Here is a 19524-nt window from a genome sequence, read left to right on the forward strand (position 1 = left end):
AAAGGTTCCCGACCCCTGCTGTAGAGATTTAAAGCCACGGAGATGATGGAAGAGGTGAAAGTTGTCAAAATCAACTGAAAGAAGTCAAGGCCGGATTGAAGTGTTTCAGGGTATTTTATTTATTACTTTCATGTTAGGTGTGCTAAACCTACTCATTTTGTATCTTGCTTCTCTTCAGGGTTCATCCATGTTTCCCAAATCTGTGCTAAAGAATGGTGACACTGAGCTGCTGGTATATGAGGACATAGAAGAATGGTGAGTCTTTGACACCAACATCCCCTCAGCTACTTGACGATATAGAGCAGGGGTCTCCAATCTCTACCACTGAATCAACTAATCAGCGAGCTGTCCTGGTGGAGGAAGACATGGAAAATAGGCTGGATAGGGGTCCTCAAGGACTGGCCTTGAAGACCCCTGTTATATTATTTTTGAGTCTCTGCCTCTGTAGCGGCCGAAAAGAAAAAAGCCACAGAGCGTCAGTCATCAGAGGGGTAGGTCTAATATTTCCATTAATTTTTATTCCTATCTTTAATGTTTTCTTTCTTTTTGCAGTGGAATGAAGGAGAGCTGGTACTTGAGTGTGACCTTCCCGATGACGGGTATCTTTTTGATGTTGATAGGAAAAAGAAACATTGCTGCTAAGCTAACTTGGCAATGTTTTTTGGTCAAATTTTGACCAAAAAACATTGCCAAGTTAGTTTAGTAGCATTTTTTTCTTGTCAAATTTTGACTTAACTTATTTTTTCTTTCCAGAATTTCACCCAAGGGCAGAAAGATTCATTGTCCATCTGAAAGTGGATGAAGGCACAACAGAAACCTATCTTGGAAGGCCCTTTTTGTGGAAAAATAAATGCTGTTAAATGTATTCTTCGTGTCTTTCCTTTATATAGCAAAAAATGCAAGTACCATTTTAGGTTCATTTTTTTATTAACAAAACATTTTAACTTGAGCACATTAATGAGTTGTCATCACATGGAAGTGTTGATTCATGTGGCAAGTCTCTTCTCCACCTGTAGACAAGACATTTAAAGTTCATTAACATCTTAGTGATAAAACAGTGTGCAATATCAAGTACTTTTAAGATTAAAGGAACTTGATAATAAGTACTTGATATTGCACTATCTGTTTTATCACTATTATTTGTGTGCCAAGATCACGATCTTGGAACACAAATAATAGTGATAAAACAGATAGTGCAATATCAAGTACTTATTATCAAGTTCCTTTAATCTTAAAAGTACTTGATATTGCACTGATATAATTTTAAGTGTAAAATCTGTTGGTGCAATTTTAACAAAAAAGTACCTAAAATTGCACTAACCGATTTTACACTTAAAATTAGATCTTGGAACACAAATATTAGTGATAAAACAGATAGTGCAATATCATCTGTTTTATCACTAATATTTGTGTTCCAAGATCTAATTTTAAGTGTAAAATCGGTTAGTCCAATTTTAGGTACTTTTTCGTTAAAATTGCACCAACAGATTTTACACTTCAGATTAAATCTTGGGGGAAAAAACTAAGTACAATTTTAAGATTTTTTTTCCCCTTACACTTAAAAGTTGATATTTCTTCCTATGTAAACATGAGTGGCATAAGCCAGAGAGCTGGAGGAAATATCACCATTAAAAATTGATCAGATTTCACAAGATTATGTTTTGATCTTTTATTTAGTTTGAATGAATACTTGGATAATATGCAATAAACATACATTGACCTTTGAGAAGCCTGCCAGCAGTTTCCAAAGTGCAGATATGCCACACCATCTGCAAGGAAGATCGTCTGGACGTGGGCCTGATGCGTGCAAAGAAGAAAGCAAAAGTAAACATATATTAGGACTGGACATTCAACAGATAGGCTTGTTTTTTCTTTTTTTAAAAAGTAGTTTTACCTTGCTCTGTGACTTCAACGGCGTGGGCAGGCAGGAAGAGCTGCAAGTTGATGTTAAATAGGGAAATCTTGGTGGGGGGAAAAGCAAAAGTTATCATATATGTAAAGACCAGAGATTCAACAGATAGGCCAAAGTGTAGTTTTACCTTGCTCTGGCCCAGTCTCCTCAAGGAAGAACTGCATATTGTTGCTTAACAGGGAAAACTTGATTTAACTAGGTTATTTGGGAGTTGCCAAACAATGATTACATGATAGGGAAATCTTACAAGAAATTTAATATACGCTCAAGATAAAGAATGAAAATAAGTTATTGAGTGCTCCATGTTATTCGTTTCCCTTTTCCAGACAAGGCGATTAAATATACAGACTGATGTTAACAGCTAGGAGGAAGTTGGCTTAACAATTTTTGTATCAATGATTTTTTTGTGAAATCAGAAGAATTACAAATTCGAAACGGGCGTTTACCACTCGGAGTGAAATCTATCTTTAAATACAAAACACCAGAAACGAAGTCATGCCGCTAGATGGCATTTTGGACTGAACCTTTACCCAGCAAACTGTCCGTTGATGTCTAGGCTTTGTTGGATTAAATTAAAAGTATTTCTACACGACTCAATAATGAAGAGAAAACGAGCAACATGCCTTTTAAGTCAAATGGAAAGCGTCGTCGTGACGCTAATGCTAAGCTAACCTAGTCACATGCGGAACACAGCCGGGTGGGGAAAGGGAGCTCAAACTTAAATTGTCGACGGTGTGTCCAACCCGGCATTAAACTAACAGATTTGTTGTCGTTTTGGGCTCAATTGATTCCTAAAAAATCTCCCGGTAGCGTGATAAAAATGCACTTAGGCCAGTAAATTGCTCAGCGCCTTACCTTGTTGGCATGCTCGTCGGCCATCACCATAAAAATGGCTGATCCAAAGGGCGAGAACCTGCGCATGCGCGTAATTTACGCAGCTGTGACGGCAATAGGCGTAACCACGCCCATATTGAATGTGGGAAAGATGGTGGCTTACTGTGCCACAACCCAACATGATGAACCACAAAAACACTGATAAATAAGTGGTAACAAATTTGGAGACGTACTAATAAATCATATGTTGCCAAGGAAACGATCATTTATTGTCTAAGTGTACTATGTGCATTTAAAAAACACGTTTACATTTATGAACATGAATAGCATAGCATGACTAGTATTTGTAAGATGAAGCTTATTTAAAGACAAATAAGCCAATCATTGTGAAAAGAACCACTTTTCTTGCCATTTAAAGGTCTTAATACTGTACAACAAAGAATGTGTTTGCGAGATGATTCATGATTAACACATTGCCCAGCAGTCTTTTCATTTCAACTGTTATTTGTTTACACATGGTGGTCCAGTATGTGAACACCAGATATGAAGCAGTAATAATTCACGTTAGAATAGCACAACGCAGACGAGTTGGAACAACTTTGATTTTTTTTCTCACAAAACATTCAGTGAACATTACAATATTTTACCAATGCATACAACAAGCGCTAGCAACAATATACAAAAATAGTTTGTTTTTTCTTCAATCAAAATTCCAACAGGTAAGTGCAACTTTGTCAGAATTAGTCACACAATTCTGACCAAAATAAAAAAAGCCTAGTTAAACACATTTTTTTGTGAGATATGCACGGTGTAAGAACGTGGTGAAAAATACCAAAAAGACAAACTGCCCTTTTTTTGCTGTCCAATGAAAAGCATCTACAGATCCTTATTTCCTTTTTTTTAATCCAACACATGAAAAAGATCTTTTTTTGCACCATTTGGCGATTCATGCTTCTTATTAATTAGCAGCAAACAGGCACACCCCTTGTCAAATTGAATGATGGGTTTATGTTCTTAGATCACTGAAGCAAGAAGAAGCTGAAAAATAATGGTACTTGAGCTGAGCTTTCCACTATTATACAAAACTTGGCACATGCTTGTAACTTCAAGGTTCATCTCATGTCTCTATTTACAACTTCCTAGGTCCTCGTTTCCAGATCCTATGTTTCCATGCTAGCCCTCCCAGCTTTCTGTCATTAGAAAAGAGACAATCCTTCCACCATGGCGCCATCTAACAAAGCCGACGTCTTTTTGTTGAAGCGTGTCGCAGAATGGCCCAAAAATCAATTATCTACATGGCTGAATTTCACCAATAACTCCAATATTCACCTTGAACGCATCAAGGAACATTGCATATCAGAGATGTGAGATGAACCTCTGTTTACCATCCCAGAAAGACGTTACGGCTCAACCTGTTATATTGTGTGGGCTATCCATAATTATCGGTTATACACTAATTTTTTTCCCATGGAAAACGTCAACTAACTTGATTGAACGAGTAATTAATTCATACTGCAATTAATGAGGTCGCCCTCTGCTGGCAATTTGGACAATTCTACAGGTTTAAGGCACTTTTCACATTGGCTTAGGTTTTGAGGCTACATCTACACTTTATACATGATTTTTAAAAAAAGGAACCGTATCGTTACCACATGTTAACTCAGCCTATTGTTCTTTATACGTGCCATTCTAATCATAGCTGATTTGATGACCTTCTTTAAGCATATTTTGTGCGTTCGGTAAATGTTGCCTTCGACTCCATCCACAGTCACACACAATATAATTTTCACTGTCTCCTCTATTTTCTATATCTGGTCCCAGACATTTTTCTTCCATAGAATTGGAGCTTCTACTTTGTTCGCTTGTCTTAATTATTAAGGCAAATGTTGGGTTCATTCATCGTCTTTTTGTTCTTTTTTTTAAGTAGCAGGGAATAAGGCACTACCTCCAGATGATGCTTTTTTATACAAGAACGAGTGTGTTCTTAATAATAAACACGAGAAACCGCAGCACCATGGAAAAATCAATAATTGGCTAATTAAAAACTTGGCCTAGAATAAAAAGAATTCCAAAATCGCACCAGCTTGGATCCATTTTGGGCATAAATATGTGATTGAGTAAACAATGTTGTTAATCAATATTTTTCGTCTTGCACGACCTGTCTGCATGTTACTTCTAAAGCTGATCTTTTTCGCAATGGAACCAGTTGCCATCTAGAAGTACTTACAGGCCTCGATACGGTACGGCAATAAATACAGTACAGTACTGCATGAGTTATGTTTTGGACGATGTGTCGTGCAAATAAAATTATGAGCATCTACATTCACGAGACGGAATTCAATAAACATTATCACAGTCTTTTTTTTCAACCAATTTTTTAGGCAAAGAGATTCATATCGACGCATTTGAAAGACAAGAGGTCACTTGATAGCTACTGAGTATCACCTCCGTTTTGGGTAGTGCAACTATTGGAGGAGGCGCTACTAGAGCTCTCGTGCTTGGCGCAAATCTCCACCTGCTCGGAGGTCTCCTGTTGCGGACCCTTGGTGGGTGGCCGAGAGCTGTGCATGATGTGAGCATCCAACATTTCCAACAGCAAGTCGTACAAAGGCACCATGTTCTTCATTTTCATGCAGTGGAGATGGTCCATGCCCTTGTTGCTGTGCATTGAAGAGGTAAAAACGCAAATTATTGTTCAACTGTGCCTCCCCAATGCCCAAACTCCTATTTTTTTAAAAATAGATCACAAAAATGCTTCAGTGCCAATCCAACCAGATGAAAAAAAGCCCCACAGCATGCGATATGACAAAATGAGTGGCCATGATCAACAATAGAGATGAAGATTTTGTGAAGCAAACAATTTTTTTTTATTTTTAATTATTACACGCATTTAGTCTCAGATGGAGTTTCAACTGGAAACTATGATGTGGAGGCCATAGTGAACTGTGGTGAGTCAAACTCCTTCCAAGCACTCAAAATATCAATTGGAGTAGAGAATAAATTGAGGTCAACATTGTGCAATTACTATCAAACGTTTAAAAACGTGATATTTGATGGTTGGTGGGCAGACATTAAAATTAGAATCGATTTTTACAGAACAACATTCAATCAATTTTCATCCTTACTCATCTGACACAGTTTTATGTCAGATTATTGTACAAAAACATGGTTTGGTTGATTTGTCCATTTTTCTTAAACATAATGTTTATCCTCTGTTGAATCTGATTTCAGTAAATGGCAGCTGGTCATGAAAACAAAAGGATGAAGTAGGGCATTATTTTAAATTTAATCTGAACTGAGACCTTTTTTTTAATTGTTTCAAAGCTGACTCCATTCCCCATATTTTCCCATGTGTATAATAGCAGGTAGTAAAACACGAAAGAATCTTCCTATACCTTTAAAGTTGTCTCTCACCTGACATGGCGGATATGCGAGAGCAGCATGAGAAGATGAGCCAGGCGGGTGCATCGCTGTGGAAACGGGAGACCGGTTTTGGCGATGGCCCACACCAGGGCTTCGGTGACAGCGTCAAGAAGACGCAACAGCTTGGAGCGACTCTCCACCTCATCGCTGCCCTCAGAAGAGGCGAGGCACATGTCTAGGAAAAGAAACAAATCATGTATGACACCACTGCAGCTCACGATGGACTGTTTTTTCCCACAACACTGATAAGATTTGAGGACTGCTGGTTAAATATAGAATACTGAAAAGGGATAGTCACTATTTGACCTTGATCACTAGAATTCCAGGAAGTAAAAAGTACTTCTACAAAATTTAACTGCAAGTTCCCCAGCTATCTTTGTGGTTGATATAATTTAAAATGAAGAGTTCTCTTTGTGTCATATGTACAAAGTAAATGTTCCTCAAAAGTCGAAACATGAGCAAAATTATTTAAAATGAAGGGATTAAAGAGTCACTGTGTTTGGAATTGTTCTTCCCTTTCACCCGATTTGAACTGGAACAATGAAAGTTAGATGTTATCTCTTAGCAGGTTCAAATTCCGTTTTATTTTAATGTCCACATGGAGATTCTTTTAAATCCAACATCTGTTTTTGGTCTTCGTCAAGTCACGAGGGAACACTTCCGTCCTTTCAGCAGCTAAACAGATCAGAGGATCTTCCATTCAGTCATTAGCTCTGTACACTGTTCACTATTTCCTGTCAAACAAGAACTACTGTATTTGAGCTCCAAAGATGTTGAAAAAAATGCTCACATTTTTTTTTATATTACTAAAGAATGCCCATATCAAATAATTTTTATGGGCATTCACACCACCTGTAGAGAGTTGGAGTTATTTTTCCTCAAATACTCCAAACGAGCAGAACTGAAAGACACTAAACAGTAACTGCAGAGTGAAAACGGCCTGTTTAATGACTTCACTGGGCCTGTAAAATAAGATGTTGAAACCACGAATCTTAATAAAAAGTGACATTTGATATATCGCTTGCCATAAAAAGTCCTCACAGAAACTCTTTTTCATTCAAAACTTCAATAAACGTCTCCGCTTCAAGAGCTGGATTTCATATGAAAATAAAATGGACTTTTTATTGTTTGCATACAAACTGTCGGGCCTTCGGCACGTGTGCCAACGTAACAAGGGTAAAATTAAACAACCGCATAAATATTTTATGTACTTATTTTTATAAATGTGGCGCTGCGGGAACCGTTCTGCAGTTTTACCTCGCTGTTACACATCAGGGGCTAATTAAAATCGTTACTAAGGGTGTGAATCACAACGATTTTTTGAGATATTTGCCGATATATTATCAAGTGTGTCATGATTCGAATCCATTTCATGGTACCAGTTTAATACAATATGTACATTAACGATTTTTTTAATTTACAAAAACCTCAATAGCTATAGCATTTCAATCATCTCTGTTTATTTCATGTGATTTTTGATGAAACCTTAGAATCTGCACTGAAAAATGACTTCAAATCACTCAACAATGTCATTTGTTGCGGCATTTCCGTGGCATTGTCATTGTACTATTAGTATTATTCCAGCCCCTCTTTCTTGTGTTTGAACAAAGTTTCTCTTTGTCTCACAATCCATTTCAAAAATTGTTTCTTTATGCTCCAAAAAACCCAACTTTGTTTGTCTGCCAGGCTGAACCTCCGAGAGCTGTCAAAGCGGCAACAGGAAGAGCCATTAAAACCAGGCCCAGATATTCATTAAATCATGTCCATTTTTTTTCCCGGGGATCGTGCTACATGTGCTCTACAGAGCTCCGGTAACACGTATTCATTTTATTTTCTGACGCACGGCCATTACACAAATGATGAGACACGATGAAAGCAGTGCTGGAGGAGAAGACGCAAAAAGACGGACCTTGCCTGTTCAGTTTTGTTAGCTCGGCGGTAATGCTGTGAACACGGCTCACCTTGTAGTCGCGCCCGATTGCCACCGACACAAACATACGCAGTTGTGTCCTGTTATACCTGGCCCACAGCGTGCACAAAAACGTTGGGAAGGGGCACGGTCTGACTCACATCTAAGAGAAGCAGTGAATGTGTGTGTGTGTGTGTGTGTGTGTGTGTGTGCGTGTGTGTGTTCGAGTGTGTTGACTCACTGGAGTTAAGGAGGATCATGGCCTTGAGGCAGACATACTCCTCCCTCTGCAGCTTGAGTTCTCGCACCCTGGATGTGGCGGCTACGAGCATGTCAAAGATCTCCACAAAGCCCTGCACGCAGCTGCCCTCTTCTCTGCCGCACAAACAAAACCGTTGTTATTTCCTCCTAATAATGAAACGAAAGTAACATGGACAATGCAACGGTGAAAAAAATTCCGTGGCACTTTGACTTATGAACGCCCCAACTGCCGACATCAAGTTCCAAAAATTCTTTTTGAGAGATATTTTATTGTTTTGTTGATATATAATATACCAACACACACTTAAGGCCACTTAATTTCCCCAACTTTTTATCATTAGTAAATTGAGAATAATATTTTAATCAATCATTCATATATTAATTCATTCATTTTCCGTATCTCACAAGGCTCATCGGGGGTGCTGGAGCCTAATTGGTCGCCAGCTAATCGAGGGCATATAAAGACAGACAACCACTCACACTCACTCATACCTAGGAGAAATTTAGAGTGTTCAACCAGGCTACCCTGCATGTTTTGGGGATGTGGGAGGAAACCAGAGTACCCGGAGAAAACCCACGTAAGCAGCGAGAGCAGGCAAACTCCACACAGGTATTTCGGAACCTGGGATTGAACCCTCAATCTCAGAACTGTTAGGCCGACACGCTAAAGACTTAAAAATTAGACAAAAATCAGAGATGTGAATAAGGGATGATATTGCTTGTGAAATGAATTCAAGTTAAATACCCCATGTATTATGGAACCCTCTAGCAATAACCCAAGACAACCTGTAGCCGCAAGAATATTTATAAACCTCATCTCATCTCATTTTCTGGACCACTATATCCACATTAGGGTCTCAGGGGTGCTTGAGCCTATCTCAGCTGACTCCGGGCCAGAGGCAGGGGACACCCTGAATTGGTGGCTAGCCGATCGCAGTATTTATAAACCTCTATGACAAAAGGTAAAAAATAAACAGCCTGTCGATTTTTCTTTTCTTTAAAACAATGGCTAAAATTACATCCTGAAATCTTATGGAGAAAAAAATACCTGTTCAGACTGAGGTCGGGTGAGAAGATGAGTTTCCCTGGGTGGTTGACAGACCTCCACATTAGTCCTATCATTAGCACCTCCAGCCAGCAGCACTCCAAGAGGTGCACTTGGTCCCATACACTGAATTCCACAAACCCTGAAGATGTCACAGTATAGCATGTGTGTCATATTAAGCCATGTCAAACATCCTAAACAGTCAAGGCAAAAAGGCAACATTTTCCTAATTTCAGCTCCTTATAATAATCAGGTGCATCTTTAGACGCTTGTAAAAATCAACCTTGTTGGTTTGGTGGTGCACAAAATACAGCAATATCTGTATTTTAATAACTAATAGTATTATTTGGGTCTGTATAATAGCAATATTTAGAATAAAAAGCTTTCACAAATGAGAAACTGCTAAATAGGCTAACTGAGGAAATGACAGCGTAAACCCGCATAATAAATGAAAAAAAAGAAATGGTGAATTGGTTATGAACATATAGGATTGGCTTTTTAACTGCAACACATCTCAATGTCTCCCGTACTGAATGTGCCAGACTCATGAAACGATTGAAGTAAATGGAGCGAACGACTAATAACACATTTTTGCCTATAATACCACTATTCCAGGGAACGGGAACAAAAAGACAGCATGTCTAGTGTCTTTTTTTCCCTTAGTACTGTTTGATGAAAGCGAGATAAGGGGCAGGAGTGTGGCAGGCATCATGTGGCACTATGACACTTTCACACTTTTATACTAGAAATGATAATGTGCTGCCTGTGTGACACTTAGAATATAGTTTAAAATGAAATATGAATTTTTTTAGGCCTGTTTTATTAGTTTGGCTGAATTTTATTGGTCTTTTTTTAAACTTTCATTTTTAGTAAGTTAAGAAATATATATATATTTTTTTAAAAGCAAATGTTTTTACCTTGGGGAGGGAGTAGCAATTATTTTAGGCACCTGCAAATGACATTTGAACACGTCCTGTGATCTGCTTTTTCACTCTTTCCTAACATGCTGTTTTATGCATAAGAAACTAATTCAGAATAGTTGATTGAGATTAAATTTCCACTTTGAGAGCAAAAATCCATACTTGGTTATAGAGCAATCAGACACACCCACCGGGGATTTTCTTGGCCCAGCTGATCATGTGAACCAGTTCCTTATCAGCGAGGTTGGTCAGAGACATCATGACATTGGCTTCAGTGAGGGGTCTCCTCATATCCTTCATTAGGTAAATCTCAGGAGGCTCCGCCTCCATGATTTGCTTTATAAGCTGCTCCGGAGTTAGCGCAGGTGGGTGGAGCTCAGGTAGTGCTGTTGGTTCACTTAACGCCTTTGCCCCTTGAGTCTTGCTGTGTGTGGACAAAGCACTTACTCGCCTCCTCTGCTGGTTCCTGTAGTTTCCACGTTCCTTGCGCATACCTGAGTCAGCAAACACAAGATAAAACATGAATAAATGCAAGGCAAATAATAGAACGATAAGAGGGCACACCTTCAGTGGATTCCATTTTGCCATTTTGCATATCCGTTGTTCAAACAGAAGCCAGAGAATATGCAATAGACTGGTGAGGATTATTGGATTGGATAGGATTGGATAACTTTATTCATCCCGTATTCGGGAAATTTCATTGTGACAGTAGCAAGAGGGTGATAATGCAGATACAGGAAAGGCATAATTATTGTGTGTTCCTGCTCTGTGTTGTTATTAGAGCAGGTGGTAATAAAGTTCAATCATTTTGAATGAACATTTTTTTGATCAAGAATACTTTTGAAAGTGCGTTTAATGTGTGTGTAAATGGTACAAAATTGTGTGTTATGACATTTTCTAAATATAATTTGTTCATTCATTTTTAACACTGCTTATTCTTGATGGGGTCGCAGGGTGCTGGACCAAATCCCAGTTGACTTCTGGCAAAAAGCAGACCACAACAAAGACTGGTCACCAGTAAAGCGTAGAGCACACAGAGACAACCAATCGCACTCACAACCACACTATCACTGAGCGGAATGGAATCCACATTGCCTGCACTGAAGTCAGGTGAAAGAACCACTGCACCATCGGGGGGCTAATAAATACTAGTTTACTGTAAAAAATAGAATGAATCAGTCATAAACGTAAAAAAATATGCAAAATTAAAAAAACTGTCACTGTAAACACTGGTACATTGCTTGATCTTTACAACCACAGTATGTCAGATCATTGTTAACAGAAACCCAGGTAAAAGACACAAAGATGCCTCACCGCATTTGGTCATGCCGGCTTCATAGCACTTGCGAAGACGGCACGCCTGACAGCTCTTACGGCGATTCTTGTCTATGGTGCACTGATTCGTTGCTGGGCAGATGTAGTCATTGTGGCCTGAATAAAAAATGAGAAAACAGATCACCGATATCAATTAGTGAGGGCAAATTCAAACCCAAACAATCATTGCTTAATATACATACAGATGGTACCTTCACTTACGAAATTAATTGGTTCTAGAATTTATTTTTGTAAATTGGACTTGTCACAAGTAGAGGCATACTTTATATTGACTTATCATAATTTGGTCCACAATTTATAATACTAGCCACTATAAACCCTTTAAAAATGATACATTGTATGAAATACGTAAGTTGAAGGTCAAGCAATTCTACAATAATTGTAACATTTGAAAGTGCCTTATTGCTTATCTTTTTGAAACCACAAGATAAAAACAACAGTGGAATTTCCCCACCTCGATATGTATACATGCAAAAATATAGGAAAACTTGCTCTCTCTATTGTCACTCACAATTGTGGCCAAGTGATGGGTGGGTGGTGTTTCGTGACTTGGAAAAATTATTGTATCTTATAACAATAAAATACGTAAAGCTTTTTATCACCTGATTTTTTTTTATGTTGAAACAATCGTAAGTAGATGAAGAAATGTTTCTCTTTGCCTAACCTTGAATGCTCCTCTTGAAGAAGGCCTTACACCCTTCACAAGACCAGACGCCATAATGATAGCCAGAGGCGTAGTCCTGGCAAACAGCACAGAAGTGAAGATCTGCTTTTCCACCTGACGACACCACAACTTCCTCGCTCTCCTGGGAACGCCTGCGCTTACTAACAAACACGTGAGTCAGTACAGATTTATAGTAGGCAACACTAAACACGTGGGTGCTTCATTTGTTAAAGAAGGACACCACTAATGTGCTGACAAAAGCATATATTGGTTTGACATTTGACCATAGTGCAATTCTGTAGACTAACATCTCGCATTGAACATTGTTCAAAGCCATTACAGTTCTTGCACAGAGGTGGTTCAATATCATGGAACAAACAGTAGAGAGGCCACCATGAATATGAAAAGACTTGACTTTGGACCCTACTACCCTAGCATCTTCAATCAGTGTTCAGATGTAATAGTTTTAATTGCCTGATATGATACCGTAAATTTGCTCAGAGGAATATGAATAATCTGGCAAGAATTAGGACGTGTCAATAGACTGATTTGAAATATGACCATTCTCAGATGGGTTTGGATTGGAATTCAAATCAACCAAGTTCTGGCACTAGTGAATAATGGTTGAAATTAGAGATAGAGGAGATAAATACCATAAGCATCTTGACCTTTGGATATAAACTCCAGCAATGTAGAATGGATACCACCTTAGTATCAAATCAATGATCAAAATCAATGTTTTTGCTCAAAAAGTGTGAAATAAACAGAGAAAGGGCAAGGATTGTAGAATGTGTAGAACTGCAGAATAGCAATGGGAGATGAGCAGGGTTCCAGCATTGCTGGTCAAATCTTTAGTTGACGAATGTGGAAAAATGAAAAACTTATGACGCATATTTGTGTCTCAGTACACATGATTCCCCTACTGGAAAACAGCATATTTTAGTGTGTTAAAGTGTGCCACGAGATAATAACATTTTACTTCGACGTGTTCTGAAACATTCGCTATAGATAACCAATAAAATTCTGTTATTTTGCTGTTTGCATATGGTGATACATACAGTGAAGCATCAGAACCTGATTTCATTCCTCTTGTTGAACCATAATGGACAAGAAATGTAGTGTCCTACCTTACAGTTAACTCACTGTCCCCTGGGGACAGCGCCACCCATTGACTCTGAACAGGCTGGCTCTGCTGCGGACGCACCTCGCTGGGGTGCAGCGATCCAGACGGGCCCATGTGGCCGTGGCTGGGCCAGAAAAAGGAGGGTCTAAGGGTCTGGTGCACAGGCGAACACTCTGAAAGTCCTGGCCCGGCATACAAGATAGTTGGACTGTAGAAAGGGATGGTGGGAAAGTCATGGCTCAGCTCGGTGTAAGGCGAGGGGATACAGATGGGCTGGCTGGTTTCGAGGGACAGACCCGGAGAGGAAGGGTTGAGGATCGGGGAGAGGACGTGACAGCCCACTCGGCTGGAGTCTACCTCCTGGAGCTGAACGAGGGACTGACCCTTGTCGGTGGCCATCAGAACTACCGGGATGTGTCTCTATTGATGGATTTTCTACATCATATACATCCATGTAGAGTAAACTCTTCTAGAATTAAATAAAACTTTTCTACTTCAGTAGTGTAAACACTCAATTGGTTATGATTAGACCTATAAAGTGATTACAGTATATTAAGACTGAGCTCCAATTGCCCTGTGACTGTTTTTTTCTTGATTACATTCGCTGAGGTATTCCAGTGTTGCCATGCATTCTGTACAAATGAAGAGAATCTTGGATTGATGTTCCAAAATATCCCAGAACTATGAGAAATGTCCAGTCTACACTAACGATGGGATGAAATTCAGTGTTTAGGCAAGCCGTGAGGAAGAGTCACTGAAACAGACAGGACATCCCTGCAAAGACAAAACATGAATCGTTATAAAAACCACGAGATGTCCAAAAGACACACCCAAATAAATTTTACACTTGTGAACTCCAGTACTGTCAGTGCACTTGTGGATTACAGTATAAATATTATTTGCAGGTTGTGAACAATATATTTGCATATTCTGTTAAAAACAATTTTCACATTTGTGAATGTTTAAACATTGTTGACAGAACAAAACATACAAAATTGTGCTTTATTTCTTTAGTTCCACCTGAACTCATAACTTTTCTTATACATCACATATCTTTTAATTTTTGTATTTTTTGTCATATCCAATTCTTAGCCCTTGTGAGAGGAAATTTAAATGTGGATAAATTGATTCCCTCGTCTGAACGAGTGCATTAAAACTACTCGTCAAATTCCATTAAATACGCTCAACCTATTAAGTTTATTTCTCAATGAAAAAGGATCTTCTCCAAATGTCTGTAATGCCCTTGTTTTTATTACTACAATTCAGTACTGTTACTGTTATGGGTCTGAAGTTTTACCTATGACACTTTAATATTTAAAATTATTTTGTAATAGAACACTATTTGAATTAGGGTTGCAAAATTTAACGATTCTAGCTGTCAGGATGACTTTGATTATTAACAATATTTACATTTAAAATGAAACTGCCAAATCAAGCAATTTCTGAACATATAGTTTGGCATTCATTAAAGTTTCAATTTGTGCTTTCTTTAATAATTCTATTAGCATAAATTTCCCAAAAATATGATTAGTACATTTGCATTGAAAACATAGTTCGTTGAAAAGTAGTGCAATAAAATAAGAACCTTTCCAGAAAGTGATTATTTAATTAATAATCATGGGCAATTGTAATCATGATTATTATTTTGGCCAAAAACATGCAGCCTTGACGAATCAGATGAATCCATTTTATAACCACATGCAATGTTGGCAAAGTTAATGTTGTTAAAAGTTCAAAAATCAATGTGCAAGTATGGATAAGTTGCTCAATTGCCAGCTCCACTTTGCATATTTTACTTGCTGCATCCACTAGCATCGTTAGCCAGAACAGGAAATATGATTAATAATGTACTTTAGACATTCACCGGTTCGATCAATAGGTAACACACACACACACGAGATCCCAGGAAAGCGGAGGACATGTTCGTTTGCTTTTACAACATCTGATACAGCATACCCAGCAGAGTTAATCATTCCTGGGTGGCAGCTGTCTCGTCTTCACTCCCAGTTGGAGAACATTTTTCTGCTCCATTTTGGCATCGCATTCATTTATTGTCATCTTATTTCTACACGAGTCAAGGTTAACCATGTACTAAGGAGTGATCTATCTATCTATCCGAGCTTCACAATGAGTTGCCAGCATCATTTGGGACAATGCTCAAATCTATTATACATTGACATTGGAATTAAACTTCAGAACACTCGAAGATCACAGCGACCCTGAGAAGTAATCACTGATTACTAGTAAGGAACACTCATTCCAAGTTGTAAGATTTGTTTTTAAATTAACCTCTGACCTTCAAATTCTATTTTTTTCCCCATACCTCTTACAAGGACCTTTTTCCACATATATACATTATATATACATATATAATAAGTAGGGCTGAACTTTTAAAGGTGTATGCTAATGTTAACATACTGAACAGCTAAGTATGAAAAAAAGAGAATTCATTGAATAAATAACTGAAAAATCAATTTTAGGACAACCAACATTTTTTTTTTCCAGATGCTTATCCATTTCTTTTTGGTGTTGTTTAAATATGTTTTTGGCAAGTGTTTGGGATACACGTAAACGCAATGATATCTGACATAGGTCACATAAAAGTACAAGAATATACTATAGATATAGTTTATAAAGAGAGCCAACAAGCAGGGATCCATTACTTTTTGACTGAATTAACTTTTTCACTATGAGAATACTTTGCGTCACTGAAGAGGGAGTAACACCATATTATTTTAATTGGGAAATAACATTTTAATAGACATAATTATTACACATTTTTATTGAAAAGGGGGTTTTGCCATCTAAATGGCACATTTGTGGTTTTCCTAGGCATAGCAAGAAAAGCAACCACTAAGAGTTTGAAGAATTGAATGAGTGTCACAACCATTTCTAATGTATGTGCTATTTTTTTTAAATCCAACTGGATGCAACTAATGTTTTTCATTTGTGAGTCACTACTTGACATCAGAATTGGACCCACTGGTTATTTCCAGAGGGTCTGTCAGTAATTGATGTGAAAATTTGTCATGTGCTCGTGTTTCCAGTGTTCCGTGTAGGCATGCATATACAAAGTAAAGTAAAGTTGATATATTATATATTCCCCTCGTCTGTCAGCAAGAAACGTCCAATACAATTTGACTGGGGGCCTCGCAGCAATCGTTCACTCCGTTAAAAAAACTATTGGACGTCTCTCACGATCAATGGCTGCTGAGGGAATATACTTAAAAATGCAAATGAACACGTTTTTAAAAACCCAATCTTTTCTACTTGATTCCGACCCTCTGAAATTTGTGATTAAAAATCAGGCGCAATTCAATTTAATTATCGGATAGGGGACATCCCTATACAGCATATTAATATTGGATTTTAGCTTTATTTCAGATACATAAGCATTTCTGAAGGCATGTACAAATGTCACGGAACACCAGAACTTTTACGGATATGCACTTGGCTTGATGTTTAATAAATTTGCCGGACAGCTCACTATTTTGCACTGGAGCTAAGAGGTAATTGAAATAAATCAAGAACCAGGGTTTCCACTTCGACTTTGAAAAACCAAACGGCCTTATTCCATTGTTTCAAGTTCAAACTATTTTAATCAGCGTGACTACTAAATCACAGGAGTCATGCAAGTAAAAGAAAAAAAAAATGAGGGGGGAAAAAATGGCAGGCGGGACCGTCCTTCTTAAATTGCCATTTGGGGGTAAACGCTGATGTGGAAGACTTACCGCCCACATTGGAAGCTTCGACCTTGACTTTAAACTAGCCTCCCTTCTTGTCATAGTTGCATTGTGTGTCGGTATGTGTGTATTCAAAGGAGACTATTACATTTGTTATAGCCAGATCATGAAATAAATTCAATACCTAAATTGGTGAGTAAAATATAAAGTTCCTTTCGACCACTGCAGTCCATGGATAATGTCCAATTCCCACTCGTATCCAAACAAGGCTCCTGCAAAAGGGTTTGATATACATTACAACATGGTAAATCAAGCTTGAACACCTGCATGCTCCATTAATTACATTTGCAAATATTTTGTTTACACACACACTCCCACCACGTGCACAAAAGGTCAAAGCCTAATGAAACAAAGCCATGAATGACAAAACTTTTCCCAGCCATTAAAGACACTTCCATGCTTTGAACAGTAAAGCTCAAGGCCACTGCCATTTCCCATCCATCCCTCCCCCTTCCAAAAAAGAAAAAAACCCTTCCCGTCTCCTCAATATCGCGGATATGAAACGGCTGTGCATCAAGAAGCTGCGCCTTCTTCAGTTAAGGAGTGGATGTTGAACTGTGCCAGTGGGAGTGAATAGTGGGAATTTTAATAAAGAGGAAAAACTAACCTATTGAAAACAGAAAGCAAAGTAAAGCATGACTTTGGTTCACCGCCCTTCGAGCGGGATGCAGTTTGAAATTGTCATCATCGTGCCTTTTTTTTAGAACAGAAAAAAAGACATTTACACTCTAGTTTGACTCCAGTTCGTAAAGAAAACTATACTTGATATCTGTTAAATCCACAGCAAGAAATTACGTATTTTAATGCACTAAACTCGGTCAGAAGTTACTAAGCTAATGAATAAACAGTGTGTGCTAACTGAACAAACATTTTAAAAAAAAAGTCTCGTCACGGTTTGTACAAAGTGCAAAAACCTCAAAGTCTGAACTGTAAAGTTCACAAAGTATCTTGTTGTGTGTGTCCTTGTAGTCATAGAATAAACCAGTGCCATCACAAAGACACTTCTTGATCACCATGATATTACTTTGATGAAAAAGATTGCTTTAAAAAATGATTGCATGAATGACATGCCATAATACTCTGTGAGCTACCAACATTGTACAGGTTAATAATCTTTTATTAAGCAACGGAGAGCCTAGGATATGCAGACATAACATTAACATTTGTATCAGATATAGTCCCAAAAAAAAGATGCATGCTTTTAATCTTGCCAAACAGTTAGAAATAACGGTAAAACACTTGCAAGCCATAACAGTGCACACGTACGTGACGCTTGGGGGTAAATCTTTATAAAAACCAACTATAAGGAGAGCATGTGCATTGTATTTAACATAGATCAGTCAAATGATTACAAAAATATGGTGATCATTTTTTAAAAAATATACACAACTAACCATTAGTTGAAAAAGTAGGACCACGAAATGTCCAAGTATGAGAAGAAAAAATAATTTTTATATCTCCTGTGTGCTTGAGTGATAACAGACTGTTGTTTACCCACAGCGATAAGTACTTGTTGAAATTTATCCAGGATGACCCTACACTCCTCCCGAATGTTTTTATAGATATAAAAAATTGCCATTACACCCAAGGATCACCGTGTATACAGGAAAAAGAACATTTAAAATTCGAATAAAGCAGCATTGCGCAGAGTACAATCAACACCATGAATTATTATTACTATGAAATCAGAAGCTGAATAGTGAATATTCTTATGGAATATTAAATATTATTGTTGAATGTTGACGTTAAAATGTAATGTAATTAAAGGCCTTCCACTTGTTGCTTGAGCCGAAAATGTTTGATTGCCCAGCTGGAACATTACTCCTGCGTGGTGTCCATGTAATCTGGAACAGGACTTTACATTGCACATAATAAAACAACAACACTCACCTTAGCGCAAAGTTGTCACTGATTTGCTTGTCCAGGACGAGTCACTCCAAAATCTGTCGAAAAGCTCAAGTGAAGGATAAAGTAGTCAGTGGACGGAGTTTACCGAAAGACTGCGTAAAAAAAAGAGCGACTGCGTTAAAAAGGAGCGACTGATTCGAGCTCCGAAAAAGGGGGGGGCAAATGCAACCTGGTCAAGCAGACAGATGAAAATTGCGTAAGAACCGGCTATTTCTTTCAAAATAAAAGTTTGGCCTCAGCGTTTTTAAAATGGAATGATATTCTTTTAATTTATTTTTGGACGATATACCAAGTTACAGATGAACTTGTTTTCTTATAAATGCCTTTGAAGCGTTTCATTTTGGGTGTTTTATGACTAGAAATAATATCATAGCAAACCAGGTTAGATCAGTCCCAATGTTTGGGGTATGGATCTGAGCCAGTGCCCACCCCCTACAAGGCTTGTGC

General features: G+C 38.0%; 1 protein-coding gene and 2 long non-coding RNA genes across 4 annotated transcripts; 1 reads left to right on the forward strand and 2 right to left on the reverse strand.

Moving 5' to 3' along the window:
* The first annotated feature begins 341 nt into the window (after positions 1 to 341).
* On the forward strand, positions 342 to 865 carry LOC144064657 (uncharacterized). The gene is made up of 2 exons (XR_013296861.1): positions 342 to 599; positions 754 to 865. It is a non-coding gene; the product is annotated as an uncharacterized LOC144064657 (long non-coding RNA).
* A 43-nt stretch (positions 866 to 908) lies between these two features.
* Positions 909 to 2815, reverse strand: LOC144064656 (uncharacterized). 2 transcript variants are annotated; one of them, XR_013296859.1, is made up of 5 exons: positions 2768 to 2815; positions 2040 to 2083; positions 1895 to 1961; positions 1721 to 1797; positions 909 to 1010 (listed from the first exon to the last, which is right to left on the reverse strand). It is a non-coding gene; the product is annotated as an uncharacterized LOC144064656 (long non-coding RNA). The 2 variants fall into 2 exon arrangements; XR_013296860.1 differs by having other exon boundaries at positions 1715 to 1797.
* Positions 2816 to 3340: 525 nt separating this feature from the next.
* esr2a (estrogen receptor 2a) lies at positions 3341 to 19234 on the reverse strand. The gene is made up of 10 exons (XM_077587340.1): positions 19060 to 19234; positions 17294 to 17381; positions 13431 to 14200; positions 12304 to 12464; positions 11619 to 11735; positions 10496 to 10798; positions 9388 to 9526; positions 8320 to 8453; positions 6161 to 6344; positions 3341 to 5406 (listed from the first exon to the last, which is right to left on the reverse strand). The coding sequence occupies exons 3-10, from the start codon at positions 13823 to 13825 to the stop codon at positions 5178 to 5180; spliced, it is 1662 nt and encodes a 553-aa protein (XP_077443466.1). The 5' UTR covers positions 13826 to 14200; positions 17294 to 17381; positions 19060 to 19234; the 3' UTR covers positions 3341 to 5177.
* Between the last annotated feature and the right edge of the window lie 290 nt (positions 19235 to 19524).

This window comes from Stigmatopora argus, chromosome 19 (genome assembly GCF_051989625.1).
Source record: "Stigmatopora argus isolate UIUO_Sarg chromosome 19, RoL_Sarg_1.0, whole genome shotgun sequence".
Taxonomy (NCBI): Eukaryota; Metazoa; Chordata; class Actinopteri; order Syngnathiformes; family Syngnathidae; genus Stigmatopora; species Stigmatopora argus.

What these genes read in the sequence shown, in the direction of transcription:
- esr2a (XM_077587340.1), bottom strand. Translation starts at nt 13,825, where the DNA reads ATGGCCACCGACAAGGGTCAGTCCCTCGTTCAGCTCCAGGAGGTAGAC. An exon ending in CTTCAAGAGGAGCATTCAAG is followed by an intron (nt 11,736 to 12,303) that starts GTTAGGCAAAGA and finishes TTTTTTATTCAG; the next exon opens with GCCACAATGACTACATCTGC. An exon ending in CCCGACCTCAGTCTGAACAG is followed by an intron (nt 8,454 to 9,387) that starts GTATTTTTTTCT and finishes TTTGTGCGGCAG; the next exon opens with AGAAGAGGGCAGCTGCGTGC.